The 23,547-nt window shown below is 44.0% G+C and overlaps 1 protein-coding gene across 1 annotated transcript in view; it reads left to right on the top strand.

Annotated features, from left to right (window-relative positions):
* Positions 1–1,476: 1,476 nt before the first annotated feature.
* The window catches only part of LOC138773000 (arf-GAP with SH3 domain, ANK repeat and PH domain-containing protein 2-like), a 125,105-nt gene continuing 103,034 nt past the window's right edge, over positions 1,477–23,547 (top strand). Inside the window, exon 1 of the mRNA XM_069953859.1 lies at positions 1,477–1,919. Within this exon, the coding sequence (XP_069809960.1) occupies positions 1,656–1,919 (264 nt within the window). The 5' untranslated portion in view covers positions 1,477–1,655. The remainder of the gene's footprint in view (positions 1,920–23,547) is intronic.

Here is a 23,547-nt window from a genome sequence, read left to right as displayed (position 1 = left end):
ATTTTTATATTGTGGAGAATCCTTTTTAACTGAAGCTCTTTGGCCCCAATTTAAAAGGACTGATAGGTGTCTTTTATGGTCCGAACATAGTCAGCTAGTGGCCAAGCTCATGTACTACCCATAGATATATGTTTATTTAGCAGGACTCGCAGTAGATCACACAACATATATCTAGAATGGGCCAAGCCTATGGCTGCATTCACATGTTTAATAGACAGTAGGGATGAGCGAATTGAGTTGTGGACAGTAGGGATGAGCAAATTTACAAGTGTTAGCGAAGCGTTTTGCTCTGGGTGCCTGGAAACCCTGAATAAACTTGTGCATCCAGCTTTTCCAGGCACCCAGAGCGGCACAGAGTTCAGAGGCAGCAGCCGAGCACTAGCTAGCACTGTAAATTCGCTCCTCTCTAGTAGACAGCCATTCAGGTGTACCAGCGCTCCAATTAGCCATGGACCACAATGTAAAGTATGGTCGGGAGCCGTACTTTACACTGTGAGCACAGGCTATCTTGTAAGGTCGCTGTTCACTGAATAGCGGCCGTACAAAATAGACATATAAGTTTTTCTGAACCACGGCTGTAGTGTATACAGCGTGTACACGCTACGGCCAGCGTTCTATACACTACAATGTAATCGCCCAATGTCAATAAACAGCGGCCATTGTGGCAACTTGCAATAACGGCTGCTGTTTATTGTAAAAATACGTAGTGTGAACATGGCCCAAGACTGGCTTGATACAGGTGTATTTTGAATGCATACCAGGGTGGATTTTCAGTAACTGCACCTTGTATGAGTGAAGAGGTAACACGCCCAAGAACGGCCATAAAGCCCCAGCCTCATACTACTGGTGTCTGTCATCTAGTGGATTGGCGACCATTGGATTATCGACCATCCGCACTCTATAGCAGGGGTAGAGAACCTTGGCTCTAGCTGTTGCAAAACTACAACTCCCATCATGCCTGGACAGCCGAAGGCTGTCCAGGCATGATGGGAGTTGTAGTTTTGCAACAGCTGTGCAGCCAAGCTTCCCCATCCCTGTCTTGCAGAAACAACCCCATCCACATGCACTGAATTGTAATTATTTATTATAACATTTGTAGTTATTATAACATTTCAGCTGCTACAGTATCAGGGTATTGCTACTTCTGTTACTTCCTTCTTCTAGGACTCTATATAGATATAAGATCTGCTGCCCAGGTCCCATCACCCTTATTGCCAGAGTTTCATGCACTTCTCTTCCTCTTCCTCCTCCTCTGCTGGTATATAACAAATGTTCTTATCCTCTTCTCCAACCTCCCCTCCCTCCTCTCCACAACCCCAAGTCTCTCTCCTCTCCATCCCTATTCAGTGGATGTCCTCTCCAACCCCCATCAATTCTCTCTCAGCTCCTACCCACTCTCCTGGAGCCCCCCTTGGCCTCATCTGCGCATGCGCGCCTCAGTTCCCCTTTCATTCACTTGCACATTGAGAGGGAGAAGCTGCAGCAGCAGAACAGGCAGCAGATCCAATCCAGCTGATCTTCCTATCCTCCAGCTGATCCTCCTATCCTCCATCCATACACTCCAAGGGGGCCTGTGCACTCACCTCTACCTGGGCATCTAGCTGAAGAGAGTGGGGTTTATTGCTAGTAATATTAGGAACCCCTCATTCAGGCATATGCAACCCACACACACTCCCCTTGCAGTGCAAACTGGCAAACACAGAGGATCCTTCTCCTGCTATATAAACCCCCAGCAAACTCCCTATAGTGCATCCCCTCTGCTCCTGTTGGGTGCCCTCTTACCCATCAGCACCATGCCTGATCTCATCACTGTCAATGAGTTTATCATGGAGACCCTGGAGGACCACAGCTCCCCCACCACCTCTTCCTTCACCACCAGGATGAGCAGCTGCAGGAACACAGTCAGCAGTATAGAAGAGGTAAGTGGCTCTCTGCTAGTTATGGAGTCCTTCTAGTCCTTGTTCATACTTCATGAATAGATGCAGGAAAAACTTCTAGATTGGTGTTTTTTTTTTTTTTGTTTAAAGGGTTAAAACTTTGGGCTATGCTATTGATTGCAGGTGATAAGGAAATCCTCAGGGGACTGAGAAATACGTCGGGTAGTAAAAGCCATAAACTCTAATGATTCGGTGTTGCTGGTGTACATTACGGATTATTGATGCTTGAATTACTTTAGAAGTGACGGATGTATTCATTGTAAGGGAATCTGCTTCACCCGTTTGTTAAAAAAAAAAAACAACTATCCGTATAACGTGATCCTGTTGCACCTGGTTGGTTCTAGAACGCTGTCAGGCTACAGTCATACATTCTCTACTTTTGTCTGTAATTTAGGGCCCATTGGTTTCAATGGGGCTTGTTCACATTGTGCGTAGTTTTACAGATCCAAAATGACTGCGGTACGGCTTCTCCCATAGAAGTCAATGGGAGCGTTTGTAATGTTTACAGAAGAAATGTCTGTAACGTCTACAAATCTGTAAAAAAAAAATACGGATGAGTAGTCATTTTAAACCGTTCCCATTTATTTGACTATCACTTTCCTTTTTATTTTTTATTTATTTTTTTGCTGATCTGCAAAAAAAATTTGGATGCAATATGGGTGCGTTATAGACAAATCTTTGGCGGATTGTGGACAAACGTTGCAGACATGGTATACGGTCCTGAAAAACTACGGAACATGTAGATGTAACCTAAGGCTTTGTTCACACAAGGTACGGACAATGGCCGTTGTTTGGCACTCAGAAACAACGGCAGTTGTATTCAGCGTCAAACAGAAGTTGTTGCATTGAAATCAGTGTACAAAGGCCGGAAATAATTGACTTGTCAATTATTTCAACAGCCGTTGATGAATCCATTGTGTGAACAACGGCTATTGTTTTGCATTGACTTCAATGCAACCTGTTCCACTTTGAAAAGAACGTCCGTTGTTTTAATTGAAAACGGCTGGTTTTTTTTTTCATAAAAAGTAGAGATGAGCGAACCTGGAGCATGCTCAAGTCGATCCGAACCCGAACTTTCGGCATTTGATTAGCGGTGGCTGCTGAAGTTGGATAAAGCCCTAAGGCTATGTGGAAATCATGGATATAGTCATTGGCTGTATCCATGTTTTCCAGACAACCTTAGAGCTTTATCCAAGTTCAGCAGCCACCGCTAATCAAACACCGAACGTTCAGGTTCGGATCGACTCGAACCCGGTTCGGTCATCTCTAATAAAAAGTATGTTGTGTGAACATAGCCTAAAGCTGGGTTTTGGATGGTTTAATTGGTAAATTGCAAAAAATTCCCAAAATTTACAGGAGCATTTAAATGCAGTTACAGTATCTGGCCAACTGGACCATCATGCACTGTCATCCTTATTTATCTAGGCTCCACTTTGTATTACTGTCATGAGCCACATGGGAATTTTGTAGGATAGCAAATTATCTGTTAGAGCTACTGGGCTGTATTCAGATTGCTAGCTGGATATTGACAATGACTCTTGGTAGTCACTCTCTTGAGAAAGATTGGTCCCTTCCGTCTACATGGGTCCCTCCAGCTTCAGAGCGGCCTGTCTCAGCTGACAGGCCGCTCAGCCAATCACTGGAGCGTGCGGGACCCGGGGAGAAGAAGACTGCAAGAGGAGCCCTGCAGCCTGGATAGGTAATGTAAATTGTCAGTCGCGGCCACGCATCGCTATTACACATAGCCATGCGCGGTCGGCGCCCGACAATGATAGGTTCAAACCTATATCAACGATCAGCCGATGATTGCTGTCATTGGCTGATCGTTGTTTTTATTCCACGGAGCGATAATCGGCCAATTTGGGCTGATTCGCCCGATTATCGTGGAATAGGCCCCTTAGGAACCTTCTGCCCTCCGGCTGTTGCAAAACTACAATTCCTATCATGCCTAGACAGCCTTTGGCTGTCCAGACATGATGGGAATTGTAGTTTTGCAACCAGGTCTGGATTTGCACTGAAATGGAGAATCTCATTTGGCATGAACTTTAAACCACAGCGCCAAACAATGACCAGAAACGTTTTTGACAGATCGATCTATGTCAGTGCCGCAGAAAGTCGCCGATGGTCGGCAGAAAACAGTCTAAATCTCAGTTGTGTGTACAGTCACAGCTACCGCATTTGCTGCAGATGCTGCGTTCCATCATTTCGGCTTGGTTCACACTGTGTTTTTGCAATCCATTGTTATTTTTCCATCCGTTTTGTGCATAAAACGGATGAAAAAAAAACAGATGCGTGTGTGTGCCTCCGTTTTTCCATTGAATTCCATTATAAAAAAAAGAGGACAATGCATCTGCTTTTTTTTAGCATACATAGTGGTCGACCCCTTTTTTTATACACACTAAAAAAAACGGATGTGTTTCGATGGAAAAACTGATGCACACAAATGCACCCGTTATTTTTGCCTAAAACAGATGGAAAAAAACGGATTGCAAAAATGCAGTGTGAACCCAGCCTTAGTTGCTTTGATTTGCACAGCAATAAATTCACAGCGAACAAGGTAAGTGTGAATGCACCCATAGTCTATGGAAGCTTCCATGTGCCATAATGTGCGGTGACAACCAGTGGTTCTCTGGTTTAAACATTAAAGGGGACCTGTCACCCTGAATGCCAGGGGGCGGACGGGCTTCACCCCGGCTGCCGGGATGACAGGTTCCCTTTAAAGTCACCAGTCACCGTTTCATACTTATTTGTCGGTTTGCATGGTGCAACATGGTGCAATACTGGGGAGGAGTCATAGACCAGAAAAGAGGAAATGGAGATTTACAAGGATTCTATGACCCTGCGCCAGCACCTTCCTATTTATGTGCAGAACTTAAAGTGAATGTACTGATGCTACATTTGCTTTAAAACTGTAAAAAAAAAAAAAAGCATCATTTCATCTGTACAGTCCTATGGAAGACTTAAAGGGTTAGTTCACAAAATTCTTTTTATTTTAAATCAACTGGTGCCAGAGATTTGTTATTTACTTCTATTAAAAAAAATCCCAAGCACTTATCAGCTGCTGTATGTCCTGAAGGAAATGGTGTATTCTTTACAGTCTGACACAGTGCTCTCTGCTGCCACCTCTGTCCAAGTCAGGAACTGGGAGCAATAGCAAATCCCCTAGAAAATTCCTGCTCTGCAGACTGGAACGAATACACCACTTCCTGCAGGATGTACAGCAGCTGATAAGTACTGTAAGACTGAAAATTTGCTCATGACTTAACTCTGATTAAAGGGGTACTTTTTGGTCTCTGCAGGGGCTTGAGACGTGACGTTTCAAGTCCGCTCAGCCAGTCAGTAGCAGAGGCGGGATGACTGGCCACTGACTGGCCAAGCGGACTTAAAACGTCATGTCTGAAGCCCGCATAAGAAACCAGGAAGCGGCCAGGCATCGCAGACTGGAGCGACGCGATACGGGACACGGTGCTGGAACCGCGGAGCTAAGAGGACGTCATTGCCCTCATCCACCTCTTCCCCTGCCATACGCAAAAAAGCCCCCCAGCCGGGAGCACCCCTTTAATGCCCCTGGCATTACAGAGAGCAAAAACAGCCAGCCTTGAGTTGTCTTGTATGGGAGGAGAAGACAGAGAGAAAAGCTCACACAGCAGCTTAGAATTGGGGGAAGGAGACTGAATAGATAATGGCTAGTATGGAACAAATTGTTAGTCTCCAGGAAGGGGAATGATTAAACACGTATTTTACCCGAGAGGAATACCCCTTTAAGGCCTTGCTAATGCCATATATACATTGAGTCGGCAACAAGGCCGCTTCTCTCTTAAAGTGAATGTACCATCAGGCCTGGGATGAAGCACTGGAGGCGGGCCGACCCACCCCCAGTGGGAGGAGACCCGTGCCCCTCTAAAATATGGCTCCATTGATTCTAATGGAGCTGCGTTATAAAGGGACGGGGGGGGGGGGGGGGTTCCTCCCACTGGAGGTGGGTCGGCCCACCTCCAGTGCTTCATCCCAGGCCTGATGGTACATTCACTTTAAGCAGTTCAGATACCTAAGACCCGATCTGTAATACCAGTATGTGGTAACGTTACAGTTAATCTTTTTTCTCGCCTTTCTCCATGGGTTTGTCACTTTTCCCGCAGTTCTGCATGACAATTAGCAGTTATTACTAATTGACGCCTAGCGTTAAGTACAGTATATCTCTGCCTGTATACGGACTCAGACGGTGACTCACTGAGAATGAACCACTTTGGCAAGTTCGCCTACAAACCGCTGTGTAACTAAAGCATAGGAAAACTGCAGTAGGAGGGGTGCTCAGCGTAAATAGCGATGGCCAGGGTTCTGTATATACCAGGGATGGAGAACCTTCAGACCTCCGGATGTTGCAAAACTACAATTCCCATCATGCCAACAAAAGATTTGGCTGTCAGGGCATGATGGGAATTGTAGTTTTGCAACAGCTGAAGAGCAGAAGATTCCCCCCATCATTGTTGAAATGGTTGGACATAATACACACACTTTCTCTGGGTTTAAAAAAAAAAAAAAAAAGGTCTTGGATAGACTGTCGTCAATCTCATAGTTATCCCAGCATCACTACTAAGGTTAACATGTATATACTGATAAGCTGCGTGTGCGTTTATAGTATATGGGGGATTTAGGGCCAGCTAGACTGCAACAATAGTTTGTGGCCGGCTCTGTCGATGTTGATATATTTACTGTAGCCTGAAATTGCTGGCTAGGCTCTTTACGGTTTGATTTATGGATTTGTGTCAGCTGTATCAATCACAGTTGTATTAAAAGTCCCAAAATTCTTACTCTCTTCCATTTTAAATGGTCCCTGTCCTTACAACTTATTGAATGTAAATGAGCGGAGGAGGTGATAGAAAGCATGTTTGCAATGTACATTCATCATTATTATTATTTTTTTTTTTATAAGTTATCCTGCTATATAAGAGCTATACTTGCTTGTATCCAGGTCCTGTCTTCTAAAGGCTGCTATATAACAGCTATACTTACTGTATCCAGGTCCAGTCTCCTTAAGATTGCTATATAACAGCTATACTTACTGTATCCAGGTCACGTCTCCTGAAGGCAGCTATATAACAGCTATACTTACTGTATCCAGGTCCAGTCTCCTTAAGGCAGCTATATAAAAGCTATACTTATTGTATCCAGGTCCAGTCTCCTTAAGGCAGCTATATAAAAGCTATACTTACTGTATCCAGGTCCAGTCTCCTGATGGCTGCTGTATAACATTGATACTTACTTCTCTCCAGGTCCATTCTTGTACTTGTTGAAAAAAAAGAGACCAAACGCAGGAAGTCCCGGTCATCTGTGCTCACACATAGAAAACAGTTTGATTGATGGAAGCATTGAGCCAGAACTTTCTTCCATTTAATCTTTTTTTTTTTTCAACCAGCAGAAGGCTAAAAAGCTACTTTTAGGACATTGGACCTGGATAATAGTAAGTATTGCTGCTTTCAGGAGTATAGCTTTGTTATATAGCAGCCTTCAGGAGACTGGACCTGGATACAGTAAGTATAGCTGTTATATAGCTGCCTTCAGGAGACTGGACCTGGATACAGTAAGTATAGCTGTTATATAGCTGCCTTCAGGAGACTGGACCTGGATACAGTAAGTATAGCTGTTATATAGCTGCCTTCAGGAGACTGGACCTGGATACAGTAAGTATTGCTGTTATATAGCTGCCTTCAGGAGACTGGACCTGGATACAGTAAGTATAGTTCTGTTATTAAAAATAATAATAATAATGTAAATTGCAAACATACATTATTTCACACCCCCTGTTGATTTAGATATTGTAAGTAGTAGCAACAGGTACCCTGTACAGGAGAAGTCTGGGGTCGGTCTTTTCCTTTCCAATGGAGCCAGGGAGCAGGTGGCTGAACATAACAACCTGCACCTCCCCCCCCCAGCACTGGGTCCCCGGTCATCTGGTCACTTCCTGGTTTGAGCGGGGACCCGGGTCGTGACGTCTTATTTTTTTGGGTGGAGTCTCTGATAAAAGCTAAAGGCTAGAGTATCATTATTGACTAGATTCCATAATATTTGTGTTTATTTATTAAGTGATCAGGTTTGTAAATATACATCTGTTATATAGGATGTAGAGGATGCGGTAAGTAGTGCAGTCATGATTGACAGTAATGTATTTTGTACCGAGAAGCATGTGGGAGCGGATTGTGTTCTGGAGATAGAGGAACATCCCTTCCTTGTTTCTTGAATGGTAAACGTCTATGAGAATCCCAGTCAGGTAATAACATAGCACCACGCAGCCATTCGCGCTACATATGTATTTTAGTGGCATTAAATTGACCCGTAAACATGTATACTGCTCAGCGTTCCACCTTAATAGCTAAACCATAGCGGATGACGCCAGATGACAGATTTGCATGCAACTATAATGTATCTAAACATGCTGTTAGGGTGTCATGAATAATGTTTCCATCTGCGTCTGTTCATTTGAGATCGTGCCTTTTCCACCCACAACCAACTGTTATTGCTTCTTATTGTATCTTTGTTAACTAGAGACCGAACATGGTTGGGGACTGAGGATTTATTAATAAATCAGTCATGATATGACACTAGCGATAGAAATCCCCTATTGCATGAGTGGTGTACAGGTGGTCTGGGATTATGGGAAGGAGGAAAAGTAGGAGAGTATCTCTCCTGATCGGTCCATACTCATACTCAGAATGGGAATCTGGTGGTTCCTCTGAAGGTGGCTTATCGCCCAAAGAACAAAAGGATCAGGCAGTTGAAATTCAACATACCCACTCCTTCTCTTCCCCCGACATCATCTGTTATAGGAAAGTCAGAAGACCTCCATACACATTACATAGTCAGCCAGTATGGGGGCCTTAAAGTGTTCTGCCATTTTTTAAATCATATATAGCAGGGACCGTAGAAAAATTTGGAAAAAAAAAAACAATACTTACCCCCCAGGTCCCCTGCAGCTCCCTCCACTTAAAGGGGTTGTCCAGCAAAAATCATTTTAAATCAACTGGTGTCAGAAAGCTATATAGATTTGTCATTTACTTCTATTAAAAAATCTCAAGTCTTCAAGTATTTATCAGCTGCTGTATGTCCTGCAGGAAATGTTGTTTTATTCTCGATCTAACATAATGCTCTCTGCTAACATCTCTGGCCGAGACAGGAACTTTGTCTCGGTTTTCTATGAATCCCCATAGAAAACCTCTTCTGCTCTGGACAGTTCCTGTCTCGGCCAGAGGTGGCGTCAGAGAGCACTGTGTCAGACTGAAAATAAAACAACACTTCCTGTATGACATATAGTAGCTAATAAGGGAAGACTTGAGATTTTTTAATAGAAGTAAATTACAAATCTATATAACATTCTGATATCAGTTGATTTGAAAGAAAAAGATTTTCGCTGGACAACCCCTTTAAAGTGTTCTGCCATTTTTTTTTAAAAAAATCATATATAGCTGGGACTTAAGAACAATTGGAACCCCCCCCCCCCCCAAAAAAAAAAAAAAAAATACTTACCTTCCCCAGGTCCCCTGCAGCTACGGCTCCCTCCACTTAAAATCTGCCTGCTTCTGAGTTCAGAGCAGAACCTGACTGCTCAGCCAATCACTATCTGAGATGAGACACTGTTGCAGCCAATGACAGGAGCATTGGAGGACTGGTAGGAGATGAACACTGGTTGCAGCTAGACCTTACGGAGGACCAGGGTTAGGTAGGTATAATTTTTTTCTGTTTTCCTTAAGCCTCAGCAATATACAGACATAGCCGGTGCCAGCATGACTGTTGATTGGTTGGTAGTGGAGGAGTTATTTTTATTCATGTTTTCATCTCCTTACATAACTATTCACATGATCAGTCATGTGATTACCAGATGAGCAAAGCCCCAAACGCTTGTTGTTTGACCCCCCCGGTGGCTGGAGGAGTTGGATGCATCCCTGGTAAACATGAATACGGCCATAGGCTTCCTTTTGATTACAGTGCTCAGTAGCAAAGTGCTTTTTTTCCTACCACTTCCAAACCGCATTTATAAAAGACATATTAGAGTAGTAAGTGGAGCGCCCGGGCGGACAAATCTGCTGGGCAATCCAAAACTATTTAAAATAAGATGTATTTTACTATGATTGGAATAATTTTCCCCTAGTGATATTGTTCCATTCGCAGTAAAAATCAATCTCCATTTGTTTGAATGCGGCATTAACAAGCGAGGGAGAACATTTCTTAAGCAGGCCCAATAAATGTCCCAACCAATCAGAGACGTTTTCATTGTCAGTACTGATTGCTTTGTTACTATGGCCGCTGATTATCCTTCCTACTACTCGTAATTGTTTAGAACGGCCACGTTATAGGTCCGCCTGTGACCGTTTAGGCCAGGACTGATAACCACCTATTGCAGGTTATGTACCTATCGTTCCCTTACAGCAGGGATAGGGAACCTTCGGCCCTCCAGCTGTTGCAAATTTACAATTCCCATCATGTCTGGACAGCTAAAGCTTTAGTCTTGTCTGTCCAGGCATGATGGGAATTGTAGTTTTGCAACAGCTGGAGGGCTTAAATTTCACCATCCTTGCCCTGGGGCCCTATTACATAGAGACAACCATAAGCCAATGAAACGATCATCAGCTGATCGTTTCTTTAGGTCCAGACCTAAAATCATCGGCCACAAACCAGGCATTGCTATGTGTAATAGTGATGTGCGGCCGACAGCTGACAATTCAACAAACCATTATTACCACTCTAACAGTTACTAAACTCTGTATGTGTCCCAACAACGTGGCGGTCCCAGCCAGTGATTGGCTGAGCGGCCTGTCAGCTCAGACAGGCCGTTGTGAAGCTGCAGCCGTGGTGCCGGGACATGTGCAGAGCGCATTAGAACACCAGGAACGTGGAGAGGTAATGTATGAACTGTTTGAGCAAGTACAGCATGGACATCGCTAACAATGTCCGTGCAGCCCTTGCTAAATGATTATCAGGCTTTGTAATAAGCCCAGTAAATGAGCGCCGATCTGGCAGATCGTTTACAATATTGATCACGCCTTCATAAACACATGTATTACACCCCTAAGGCCATTTACATGACAGGAATATATCTGGTCCGATTTCCTGACCCATAGGGTTCGATTGGGCACGGATACCTTTCAGGATTATTCCTGAAAGGTGTCCATGCTGGAAAATAGGCTCAGAAATTAAAGTGACTCTGTACCCACAATCTGCCCCCCAAACCACTTGTACCTTCGGATAGCTGCTTTTAATCCAAGATCTGTCCTGGGGTCCGTTCGGCAGGTGATGCAGTTATTGTCCTAAAAAAACAACTTTTAAACTTGCAGCCCCGTGCCCTACGGCCGGGGCTTAGATTATCTGTGCCCTAACTTTGCACCACCCCTCCGTCCCTCCTCCCCACCCTCTTCATCATTAGGAATGTCACTGGAACATTTTCTCCTGTCTGAACATTGCACAGGTGCCTTAACGATCCAGCCCATGTTCAGTATTCACACAGCTGATCAATAGGAGACAATCTGCCTGGAGCATTCCTAATGATGAGGAGGGCGGGGAGGAGGGACGGAGAGGTTGTGCCAGCCTAATGCATACACAATCTAAGCCCCGGCCGTTGGGCACAGGGCTGCAAGTTTAAAAAGTTGTTTTTTAGGACAATAACTGCATCACCTGCCGAACGGACCCCAGGACAGATCTTGGATTAAAAGCAGCTATCCGAAGGTACAAGGGGTTTGGGGGGGACAGATTGTGGGTACAGAGTCGCTTTAAAGACGTAGTATAATGATTCGGAATTCCTGCACGGATGCCCCATAGAACCCTATGGGGGCATCTAGAATTCAGTTCAGAAGCGCATACAGTTTAATATGGCACACTGTTTGACAGGGCAAGGAGTCATTGGCTCCCGGGCCTGTCAGTCATACTTGTGATGTCACTCATGAGCTTGAAGAGCCAGAACAAAGGAGGAAAAACCTGACGGGAACACTGATTTAGCCGAACAGCAGGTGAGTATGCTTTTTTTTTTTTAAGATCTTTTCTGAAGCCTCCAAAATGTTTCTTGACCGTAAAAACTACCATGGACTTGTAAAGGGGGGGGGCTTACAGTATGGTATAGGTACTCAATACATTCACTCAATGTGAAATCAAGGCACACAGCGTTGTTTCTGCTGACAGGCAGAAATAGCTCTGAGCAAACACTTTCTATTCACGCCGCATCTGACTTGTTTGCTCTTTCGTATTGATAGTTTTAAAGATTTTTTTTTTTTTTTTGCCTTTTCGTTGTACAAGAGTCATTACAAGAAAAGGGGAAGACTACATGCAAAACCACTGACATTTACAGACAAAAACAATCCGCCTGAACATGGGGAGCAGGGAAATCCCTCTGTGTAAGCCCCCTGTCCGGGCAGAGAGATGGGGCAGGGAAGCAATGTGAAACTTTTTAATGTGCTCGATTGACTAATAAGAGCGCCCAGTTGGGAAACACTTCTGCAAATGGGTTTTTGCTATTTCTGGAACGTGTATTGGTGCAGAATGGTAAAAATGGGAAGTCCGAATTTTTATTCCTATTTGGAAAGCCCCATTTCTCCATCATACGACGGCCGCTGATTTAGAGGGATGGAGAAATCTATGTGAGGCAAAGAATAGAAAGCAGGGGCTCCTTCTGATGTAGTCATATTAGCAATACTAAGAGCGCTAGAATCCGATGGACGCACGCTCACCTGGGTCGGTTGTGCTCGATATAGGCGCAACTCTATCCAACGCTCACAGCACACCGCTTCTGGGTCACAAGAGATGAGAAGATGCAGGTGCACAGAATTTCCCAGCTGGAACTGTCTGGGACCGGGAACCCTTTATATGAGCCAGGTGCAGACGTATTCGCATGTATAGGACGCTACAAACACGATCACGTAAGACGGACTTGGTAAAAAATAAAAAAAATGTATTATCTAGCAACGCGTTTCGGCTCCATTTTATGTAAGGGCATACAGCAACATACTGATCAATATTCTTAAAGGGGTACTCCGGTGAAAATCTTTCTTTTAAATCAACTGGTTTCAGAAAGTTATACAGATTTGTAATTTACTTCTATTTAAAAATCTCCAGTCTTCCAGTACTTATCAGCTGCTGTATGTCCTTCAGGAAATGGTGTATTATTTCCAGTCTGACACAGTGCTCTCTGCTGCCACCTCTGTCCATGTCAGGAACTGTCCAGAGTGGTTGAAAATCCCCCATTTAAAAAAAAAACCCTCTCCTGCTCTGGACAGTTTCTGACATGGACAGAGGTGGCAGCAGAGAGCACTGTGTCAGACTGGACTGCAGGACATACAGCAGGTGATAAGTACTGGAAGACTGGAGATTTTTAAGTAGTTTTTAAGAAGTAAATTACAAATCTGTATAACTTTCTGAAGCCAGCTGATTTGAAAGAAAAAGATTTTTCACTGGAGTACCCCTTTAAGAACATTGATCAGTACGTTGTTGTATGGCTATAACATAGAGCCGTAAGTCCATCTTACGTGATCGTGTTTTAGTCAGTATTGTTTGTGGCATCCAACAAAGTTTTTAACGTTCAAAACCTGAATTATTGCAGTAATCAAAAACAAAATTATTTTTTTTCCATTCTGGGATGGGTCCATGGCTGTACAGGACGAAAATCTTTTTCTTTCAAATCAACTGGTTTCAGAAAGTTATACAGATTTGTAATTTACTTCTATTGAAAAATCTCCAGTCTTTCAGTACTTATCAGCTGCTGTATGCCCTGCAGGAAGTGGTGTATTCTTTCCAGTCTGACACAGTGCTCTCTGCTACCACCTCTGTCCATGTCACGAGCTGAATAGGAGGATATAATCTTCCTGTATAGCACTGTATATATGTATTTGAGCTACACATTTGATCAAAATTTCACATATAGGCCATGACCACACAAAGGGGAAGATTTATCAAACATGGTGTAAAGTGAAACTGGCTCAGTTGCCCCTAGCAACCAATCAGATTCCACTTTTCATTTTCCAAAGAGTCTGTGAGGAATGAAAGGTGGAATCTGATTGGTTGCTAGGGGCAACTGGGCCTGTTTCACTTTACACCATGTTTGATAAAAACTGTGACAACTTATACCAAAAACTTACTGCAATTGATGTTCTTTTTGAGCCTAAGATGACTCAAAGACCCTAAGATCGGGGATGGGAAACCTTCGACCCTCCAGCTGTTGCAAAACTACAATTCCCAGCATGCCTGGACAGCCTTTGGCTGTCCAGGCATGCTGGGAATTGTAGTTTTGCAACAGCTGCAGGGCCAAAGAATAGGAATTCGCACCGCACGGTGTCTTACATTGCGTTATATGCCAATCCAGCCTTCACGCAGGTGTTGACTGGGGCTAAGCCTTCCTTTCATATATAAAAATAACTTCTCCTCATCGGCTTTTTCTCACCGCACTCAGTATGAGACGTTCCAAGCATTTTATCCTCGTCTCAAGAAATGAATGGGTTTCGATTGTTACCGTTTCAGAGCCTGACCCACCCCCCCTTCCCCCGAAACCAGGTCATCTTTGAGATCCGCTATTCCCTTGGTCTGTTTCTGTACATCTGATAGAGCTACAAAGCTCCTTGTATGGAGAATAAATGTGCGTACGAATCCTGCTGCTCTAACATCTTTTCTGATTGTGCGCCAAAGCCATGAAGACGGGCGAGGAAATACAATCTGCTGCTAACGCGGTCACCTCTTCAATTACATTTCTTGTACTTACATTACACTGAATGGGACTTACACTTGTGATTGTCGGGTTTAAAGGGAACCTCTCACCTGCGTCATGCCGTCCTTTCAGTATGTGTCCGACGCATTTATTTTAACAATGTGTTAATATGAATTCATATGGCTTAAAGGGGAAGTCCAGCAATATAAAAAAAAAACTGTCAGCCGGCAGGGGGGAACATAATAACAGAGAGCTACTCACCTCACCTGTGCCCTGAAGCGCCGCACCACCGGATCTGGACCCCTGCCAGAAAGCATTTTCCCCCGAATTGTGATGACGTCATGACTCGGGAGAAAATGTCCATCTCGGCTGATGGACAGCCCGCTCAGCCAATCAGTGACTGGAGCGGCGTCCTGCCCTTATCACTGACTGGCTGAGCAGGCTTTCAATCAGCCAGGTTGCGATGTTGGCTGAGATGATCCGGGAGGGTGGCGGCAATCCGGTGCTGGACCAGCACAGGGATGGGTGAGTAGTGATGGTTATCATGTCCCATGGAGAGAAAGGAGCTGCTGCACATCACGCCTAAGGCTGATACTTATGCCGCTAGGCTATGTTTAAAAACCAACGCCAGGATATTAATATATAATTTGATCAAACCATATTGCCCCATGTACCATGTGCCGATCTCCTGGTTCACATGGGTCCCTACGCTAACTCCACACTGTGTCGGTCAGCGACCACCAACCCTGCAAAGCGTGCACATGCAGGGAAGGGAGGCCATGGACTGGCCCCGCAACCCCAATGTCTCAGGACCAAACCCAAAATGCCCCCCATAACCCAGCCGGCACCACCGGCGGAGACGGCTGCCCCATGGGCTCCCTTCCCTGCATGTGCACACTTTGTGGGGTTGGCGGTCGCTGATCGACACAGTGTGGAGTCAGCGTAGGGACCCATGTGAACCAGGAGACCTGCACGTGGTCCATGGGGCAATATGGTTTGATCAAATTATATACCAACATCCTGGCGTTGGTTTTTAAACATAGCCTAGCGGCATTAGTAACAGCCATAAGTGTGTTGTGCAACCGCTCCTTTCTCTCCATGTCGCATTTTATTTTTCTCCCTTTTCTGAGCGTCTGGCACTCCCTTTCATAAGACCCACATGACCCAAATTAGCAGGATACACCTGTGCTCACAGGGTTTTGGTGGGGCACTTTGGGTTTGGTCCTGTGACATTGGGGTTGCGGGGCCATTCCATGGCCTCCCTTCCCTGCATGTGCACGCTTTGCGAGGTTGGCGGTCGCTGACTGACAGTGTGAAGTCAGCGTAGGGACCCGTGTGAACCAGGAAACCGGCACATGGTACATGGGGCAATATGGTTTGATCAAATTATATACCAACATCCTGGCGTTGGTGTTTAAACATAGCCTAGCGGCATAAGTATCAGCCATAGGTGTGATGTGCAGCAGTTCCTTTCTCTCCATGTCGCATGGTTATCATGTCCCCCCCCCCCCCCGCTCCTGCTTTTTCCAAAAGTCATTAAACTTCTCCTTTTAACCCACAAGAGTCTAGGATATTTATAAGCTACATGACCCCCTGGCACTCTGCAGGTGATTGACATGTTTCTTCCTATACATAGAGATAGAGACAGCTGCCAATAGGGAGGAAGGTACGCGGGGGGCCGTGTGTATGCCGGGGGCGCTCTTGCACCTGTAGGTTGCTGTTGCAGTTTGTTTTTTTGCAGGTATGTGAGGGTCACCTGCAGCTCAGGAACATGTCTCACACCTAGTTCACTGTTAGCTGCAACCAATGGCCAAACTACAACATATCCATACTCCCATGAAATCTATGTCACTACTGTTAGAGAGCGCAGCACAAAGTTGGTTGCTGGTTCTGTTTTAAAGGGGTTATCTAGCGTTAAACAACATGACTATTGTCTCCAGTTCAGGTGTGGTTTGTAGTTTAAGCTCCATTCACTTCAATGGAACAGAGTTGCAAAACCTGCACCCAAACTGGGGACAAGAGTGGTGCTGTCTGTGGAAGAAAGCGGTCATGTTTTTCTAATGGAGATATCCTGGTCAGAAGCCGGCGCGCGTGCTGTGGAGAGGTCATTCCACAACGAGCTGCTATTGTCTCCTCTATCTACTGGTGTCACGTAATGCTGTACAGATCACTTTACAGCAGCCTCCTCTTATCACCACAGACACAACAGGAAGTCTCAGCTTAGTCTTAACTCTAGTGGTGAGAATGAGCACTGCAAGATTTCAGGGTGACACATTCCCTTTAAGGCCTTGTATACACTTTTTATTGAGACATAAAACGCAGCCATAGGCTGCGTTCACACTACGTATATTTCAGTCAGTATATTTCAGTCAGTATTGCAACCAAAACCAGGAGTGGATTAAAAACACAGAAAGGATCTGATCACACAATGGTGAAATTGAGTGGATGGCCGCCATATAACAGTAAATAACGGCCATTATTTCAATACAACAGCCGTTGTTTTAAAATAACAGCAAATATTTGCCATTAAATGGCGGCCATCCACTCAATTTCACCATTGTGTGAACAGATCCTTTCTGTGTTTTTAATCCCCTCCTGGTTTTGGTTGCAATATGAGGACCACAATACTGACTGAAATATACGTAGTGTGAACCCAGCCATAAACTTAAAGGTTATTGGGACAAAGTAAAGATCTGCTATATAGCTGCATATATATAGAAAATAATAAAGAGCCAATGCATACCTCTCCGCTCTGCTCCAATGTCTTGCTGCTGCTTGCTGACTGAATTTCCTTTTTTTTCTTATTTCTCTGTCTAATCACAGCACATACTCTCCTCTATATATCCCGACATAGTGACAAGTGCACTGAACAAGCTGTTGCTGTGAACATACAGCAGTAGGAGAGCAAAGTACAGCAGTGATGATAGAAAAGCCTTGATTGATCTTTCAGGAACAGTGCGGATCATCTTCAGCAGACAGACTGGCTCAACTTGCAGCTACACAGCCCAGACTATCTCCAATTGTCTCCTGCACATAGCACATGTTAAGCCCCACCCACACTTTATGTTCTGTCCTGATCTTACTGTAATAATGTTTTTATACAACTTTCCCTTTGACCTTTTATGGTTTCCATCATGTCACTGCGATCACACTTATGGTTATCTGCACGTTATTTAGACATGTATATGTGATCTTCAGTGTGTTCATATGTAAGTTCTCGCTATAGCAGCCACCATTGCCCCCTATAAGCAGAGGTTGGCTCGGCCGTCATTATCTTTACTGGTGTCATCGTAGGGTCATCGTCCATGTAGCCAGCAGAGTTGTATTTTGTGATTACGCAGCTGTTCGCCCATTATAGATGATTATCACTATGGAATACTTATACTTGCAGAAGGATCTTTTTGCTGGATATACGTTTTATATTTTTGCAATACGTTTCCTTCTTTCACAACTTCCCCCTTTTTGATGTAGTAAGGAGGGGAGGAAGTGCCGCTTGGCGTGAGGTAATATGTCTTGGTACATTGGTATTGTTCAGAATTTTTCACTAATATTTAGAAAAATAGAGCTTCACCGTAGTGTGTACAGATGAGAGTTCGGGTTTACGAAACCTTGATCACTCGGTATTTGATTCCCATGCTTTATTACTATGGAAGAAGTTAAAGCTGCGAGTATGTGAAAGTCAGCCCCCTTAACCCCGTGGTCCGGTACATACATTTACGGGTCTGCGCTCCGGGGGTTTCCGGCATCTGGACATCCCGCTCAGCCAATCAGTACGCTGCCCTGCCGCAGCCACTGATTTGGCTGAGTGGGATGTCCCAATGCCGGGAACCACCGAAGCAAGCCAGGGCGTGGACCATTGGGGGGGGGGGGGTTTATGGGGGCTGCCTTTTGCATACTCACAGCGGGATGACAATCCTGTTGAGAGTATGTAATCTCATTGAAATTGACAGGAGGGAAATTGCAGTGTGAACTCACCCTAAAACTTTGTAAACTTACCCCCAGTGCATAGGGCCAGTGCACAGCTAAAGAACAGCGCTGACCACAGGAACTGTGTGGAGTTAAAAAAAAAAAAAAAAAAAGACAGCGCCACTGGCATCCCCGCACCGGCACTGATAGACTCTTGTGTAAAAAAACTAAACAAAAAAACAATGGTACCTTTTACTAGTTCTAGGTTCTAGAATGAAAATTTAGCTCATTGTGTGGAAACGGACTTTATATACTGACTTTATATACCTTTTTATATAACTACTCGCCAGCGCTAGATCACCAAAGGTGGCGGCTAAGGACACTGAGATCATGTGACAAGTTCCCTTTAGAGCTTAGAGAAAGCCAACCAGAAAGTAGGTCTAGGATCTAATGGGTGACCCCCGACCCCCCCCCCCCCCCCTCACCCCCGATGATCCTATGGCCCGTGTTCCTCAGTACAGTTGTCTTGCCCATTTCCACACAGCAGAAACAATCGCCCTTTGCCCGTCTCCGGTTCCGTTAATGAGTCTGCACGGTGCACATCACTGAGCGCACAATAAAAATTCTCCGCTTGCCAAAAACACAGATTATTTCATTTGATCAATTTTGGTTGACTGTGCAGTAAATCCAGACTAGAACGTGCGTCGTTGTTGTTGTTGTTTCTTCCCTTCCTTTCTTTTAAGTCGCCCTGACCGTCATGTTCTGCAAATTGCGAATGTAATTAGCTCCTTCATAACCGATTCCATTGTGTTTTACCGTTTTTTGTTTCTTTGATTTAATTCTCTGCCCCCCTGAGCCGGGCAATTTAGGGTCCGACAGAATCGATAAGCGCTCAGGTCCATTGATTCTGTTCGGACGCCAAACATTGATGGAACAAATAAAGCGCATGGATCTCTGCAACAGATCTGGCGTGACTTATTTAGCCCGAAGTTGAGTGAGGAAGTTGCTGCACTGCTGCCCTCTGTATGACATTGCCGTAATGATGTCCTCCAGGGCTAGTGGTCCCCATAGTGAGATGCTCACATTCTTCTAATCGCATTACCATAGACTATTCCTTGTTATGGAGCTTGAGAAGCTTCGCTGTAATAGGGCATTGCGTGCCGTCACAACTCTGACCTCTTCTTCTTCCTTCCATTATAGCCAATTAACGTGTTCTCTTCCAGCACCTTTAATTCTTCACTTTAATTCTAACTAAACCGCAGCGACCGCCCGTTCTTATTTCTGCCCATGAACAATGTTTTAGGCCTTTACAGTTGTTATTTTTAGCATTTTAAACCCTTGCTCAATTATATAGATATAGATATATATATATAGATATATAGAGAGAGAGAGAGAGAGAGAGAGATATTATAATTTTTTTTTTTTTTGCATGTCATCAATGGTTTGTTGGGATGACACGTTGTTTGAGTACTAGTGCCATGCAGCTGAGAACTGTGCAGTACCGTGTTTGCCAGGTTAGGTATATGGTTTTTAGGTGCCTCGCCTGTATTTGATGTGAATCCACCGAAGTGCGTGGTAAAGGTACAGTACTCTACTGACAACAACCAACTTGTACCAGAAAGTTATATAGATATGTAATTTACTTCTACTTAAAAATTTCCAGTCTTCCAGTACTTATCAGCTGCTGTATGTCCCGCAGGAAGTGGTGTATTCTTTCCAGTCTGACACAGTGCTTTTTGCTGCCACCTCTGTCCATGTCAGGAACTGTCCAGAGCAGCAGCAAATCCCCATAGAAAAAGCTCTTGACAGTTCCTGACATGGACAGAGGTGGCGGCAGAGAGCACAATTTATGTAACTTTTTGGTACTAGTTGATTTGGGTTGGGGGGGGGGGGGTCACTGGAGTATCCCTTTAAATCATATCTGTCTTTTTAGATGATTTGCCAGGATAGGCTGGGCTGTGTACAAGAGGAGCAGCACTATGTCAGGACATTATTATTGTTAATGTTAGCAGTGTCCTCCTTAGCATCATAGACAGGAGTACAGTGACAGGTGACACCAGTATATAGATAACAGACAGGAGGACAGTGACAGGTGACACCAGTATATAGATAACAGACAGGAGGACAGTGACAGGTGACACCAGTATATAGATAACAGACAGGAGGACAGTGACAGGTGACACCAGTATATAGATAACAGACAGGAGGACAGTGACAGGTGACACCAGTATATGGATAAAACAGACAGAAGGACAGTGACAGGTGACTCCAGTATATGGATAAAACAGACAGGAGAACAGTGACAGGTGACACTAGTATATAGATAACACAGACAGGAGTACAGTGATGGGTGATAGCAGTATATAGATAACACAGACAGGAGAACAGTGATGGGTTGTTAGCAGTATATAGATAACACATACAATAGGACAGTGACAGGTGACAGGAGTATATAGAGGACAGTGACAGGTGACAACAGTATATAGATAAAACAGGAGCACAGTGACAAGCGACACCAGTATATAGATAACACAGACAGGAGAACAGTGACAGGTGACAGCAGTATATAGATATCACAGGAGTACAGTGACAGGTAACACCAGTATATAGATAACACAGACAGGAGGACAGTGACGGGTGACAGCAGTATATAGATAACATAGACAGGAGGACAGTGACGGGAGACAGCAGTATATGGATAACACAGACAGGAGGACAGTGACAGGTGATCACCAGCGTCACCCTTATAAAGGTAACTGAGGACAGCCAGAAGCCTTCTTCATTCACCTGAATGGGGCAGGTCCTGTCTATTGTGTCTTTTGGTCCCTAGGTCTTTCTGTAATGTATATCACTTATTGCTGGTAAACTAGCTCAGGCAAAGTGACAGCCCGCATAACAATGTATGGAAAAAAATTACAATGAGAAAATAGAAACCGGTTAGAGAAAAATAACATGAGAAAAAAAATCTAGGTTATGCATCAGGTTTCACCGCATCTGTGGAGATCTAGCAGTGCTGCTGATTCAGCAGACAGTACAAGTGTCATGTATGGATGACTATCAAAGCAAACCTTTGAACATGTGGTTTAATGGATGAACGTGTGGTTTAATTGCCAGAAGCATGTTCTAGAGAAGGAGATGCTAAGCAGATTGATGTATTGTCTTATTAGAAAATATTCAGCTACTTTTTTTAGAAAAAACAGCGCCACCCCTCTTCACAGGCTGTATGCGGTATTGCAACTCAGCTTTAACCACTTACATGGAAAAATGGAGGCCGTTTATAACCCCTCTAAATCCCTTCTCATTCAGGACTTTGGAGCCCAGTGGGTGGTCCTACCCATTGATTAACAACTTTTCCTACATTCATGTATATAAGGCCCCACCCACTGGACTCCTAAGCCCAGAATGAGTTAAATAAATTATACAAAATAATTAATTACAAAAACAATATATGCTTTTGCTGAATAACATTGCTTTTCATCTTCAATACGTTGGGTTCACAACGTGAAAATTGATATCTGAGGGCTAGAAGATCCTAGGTTTAGTTTTTTTTCTGTCAAATAAATTTGTATTTATTTCGTAGAAATAGTAATTAATAAATCTGCATAACCAATAGGTTTAAAAGTTTTAGTAGGTGGACAGTATGTGTAAAAGGGTTATGAAGGGGGAGATTTATCAAACATGGTGTAAAGTGAAACTGGCTCAGTTGCCCCTAGCAACCAATCAGATTACACCTTTCATTCCTCACAGACTCTTTGGAAAATGAAAAGTGGAATCTGATTGGTTGCTAGGGGCAACTGGGCCAGTTTCACTTTACGTCATGTTGGATAAATCTCCCCCTTCATACCCCTATTACATGTACTGTCCACCTACTTTTGAACCAATATATATATATATATATATATATATATATATATATATATATATATATATATATATATATATATAATGTATGTATGTATACTCTAGTCTTGAATCTTGTAGAGTGAGTCCTTGTGAAGGATAATGGGGAAGTTGTCTAGAGGTAATGTGTAATGCTGAAACGTCTTGTAAGACCTGAAGCTATATTCTTATATTCTTCAGAAGAAACGAGCTGTTTCTCAAGTGTTGTTATGGTGTAAATAATGGGGAACTAAGGGTAACAGTTCCTGTTAAAGTGGTTTGCATGAAGGGAGTTTCTCTGTGAAATATTTACTGTATTTCAGAAAGTAATATGTTGATTTTTTTTGTTTCCAATCATTTTTTATTTGATTGCTATTTAATAGCCGTATTGATTCCTAATGTAATTGTAAATTCCTTAAAGGAGAAGTCCGGCCTCAGCTGACTGACAGGAGGCAGGGGAGAGTAACAATGAAGCATTGCTTAAAGTGACTCTGTACCCACAATCTGTACCCCCCCAAACCACTTATACCTTCGGATAGCTGCTTTTATTCCAAGATCTGTCCTGGGGTCCGTTCGGCAGGTGATGCAGTTATTGTCCTAAAAAACAACTTTTAAACTTGCAGCCTAGTGTCAAACGTGGCCTAGAGTGTCTGTGCATTAGGCTGGCACACCCTCTTCGTCCCTCCTCCCCGCCCTCTTCATCATTAGGAATGCCCCAGGAAGATTGTCTCCTATTCATCAGCTGTGTCAGCACGGCACATGGGCTGGATCGTTAAGGCACCTGTGTAGTGTTCACTGCAGAGGAATAGGAAAAATCCTGCCAGTGGCATTCCTAATGATGAGGAGGGTGGGGAGGAGGGACAGAGGGGTGGTGCAAAGTTAGGGCACAGACACTCTAGGCCACGGCCGTTTGACACAAGGCTGCAAGTTTAAAAGTTGTTTTTAGAACAATAACTGCATCACCTGCTGAACGGACCCCAGGACAGATCCTGGATTAAAAGCAGCTATCTGATGGTACAAGTGGTTTGAGGGGGTCAGATTGTGGGTTCAGAGTCTCTTTAAAGGGGTTGTCCAGCGAAAATCTTTTTCTTTCAAATCAACTGGTGTCAGAAAGTTGTATAGATTTGTAATTTACTTCTATTAAAAAAA

This window comes from Dendropsophus ebraccatus, chromosome 14, assembly GCF_027789765.1.
Source record: "Dendropsophus ebraccatus isolate aDenEbr1 chromosome 14, aDenEbr1.pat, whole genome shotgun sequence".
NCBI lineage: Eukaryota > Metazoa > Chordata > Amphibia > Anura > Hylidae > Dendropsophus > Dendropsophus ebraccatus.
This window is presented reverse-complemented; position numbering and strand designations above follow the sequence as displayed.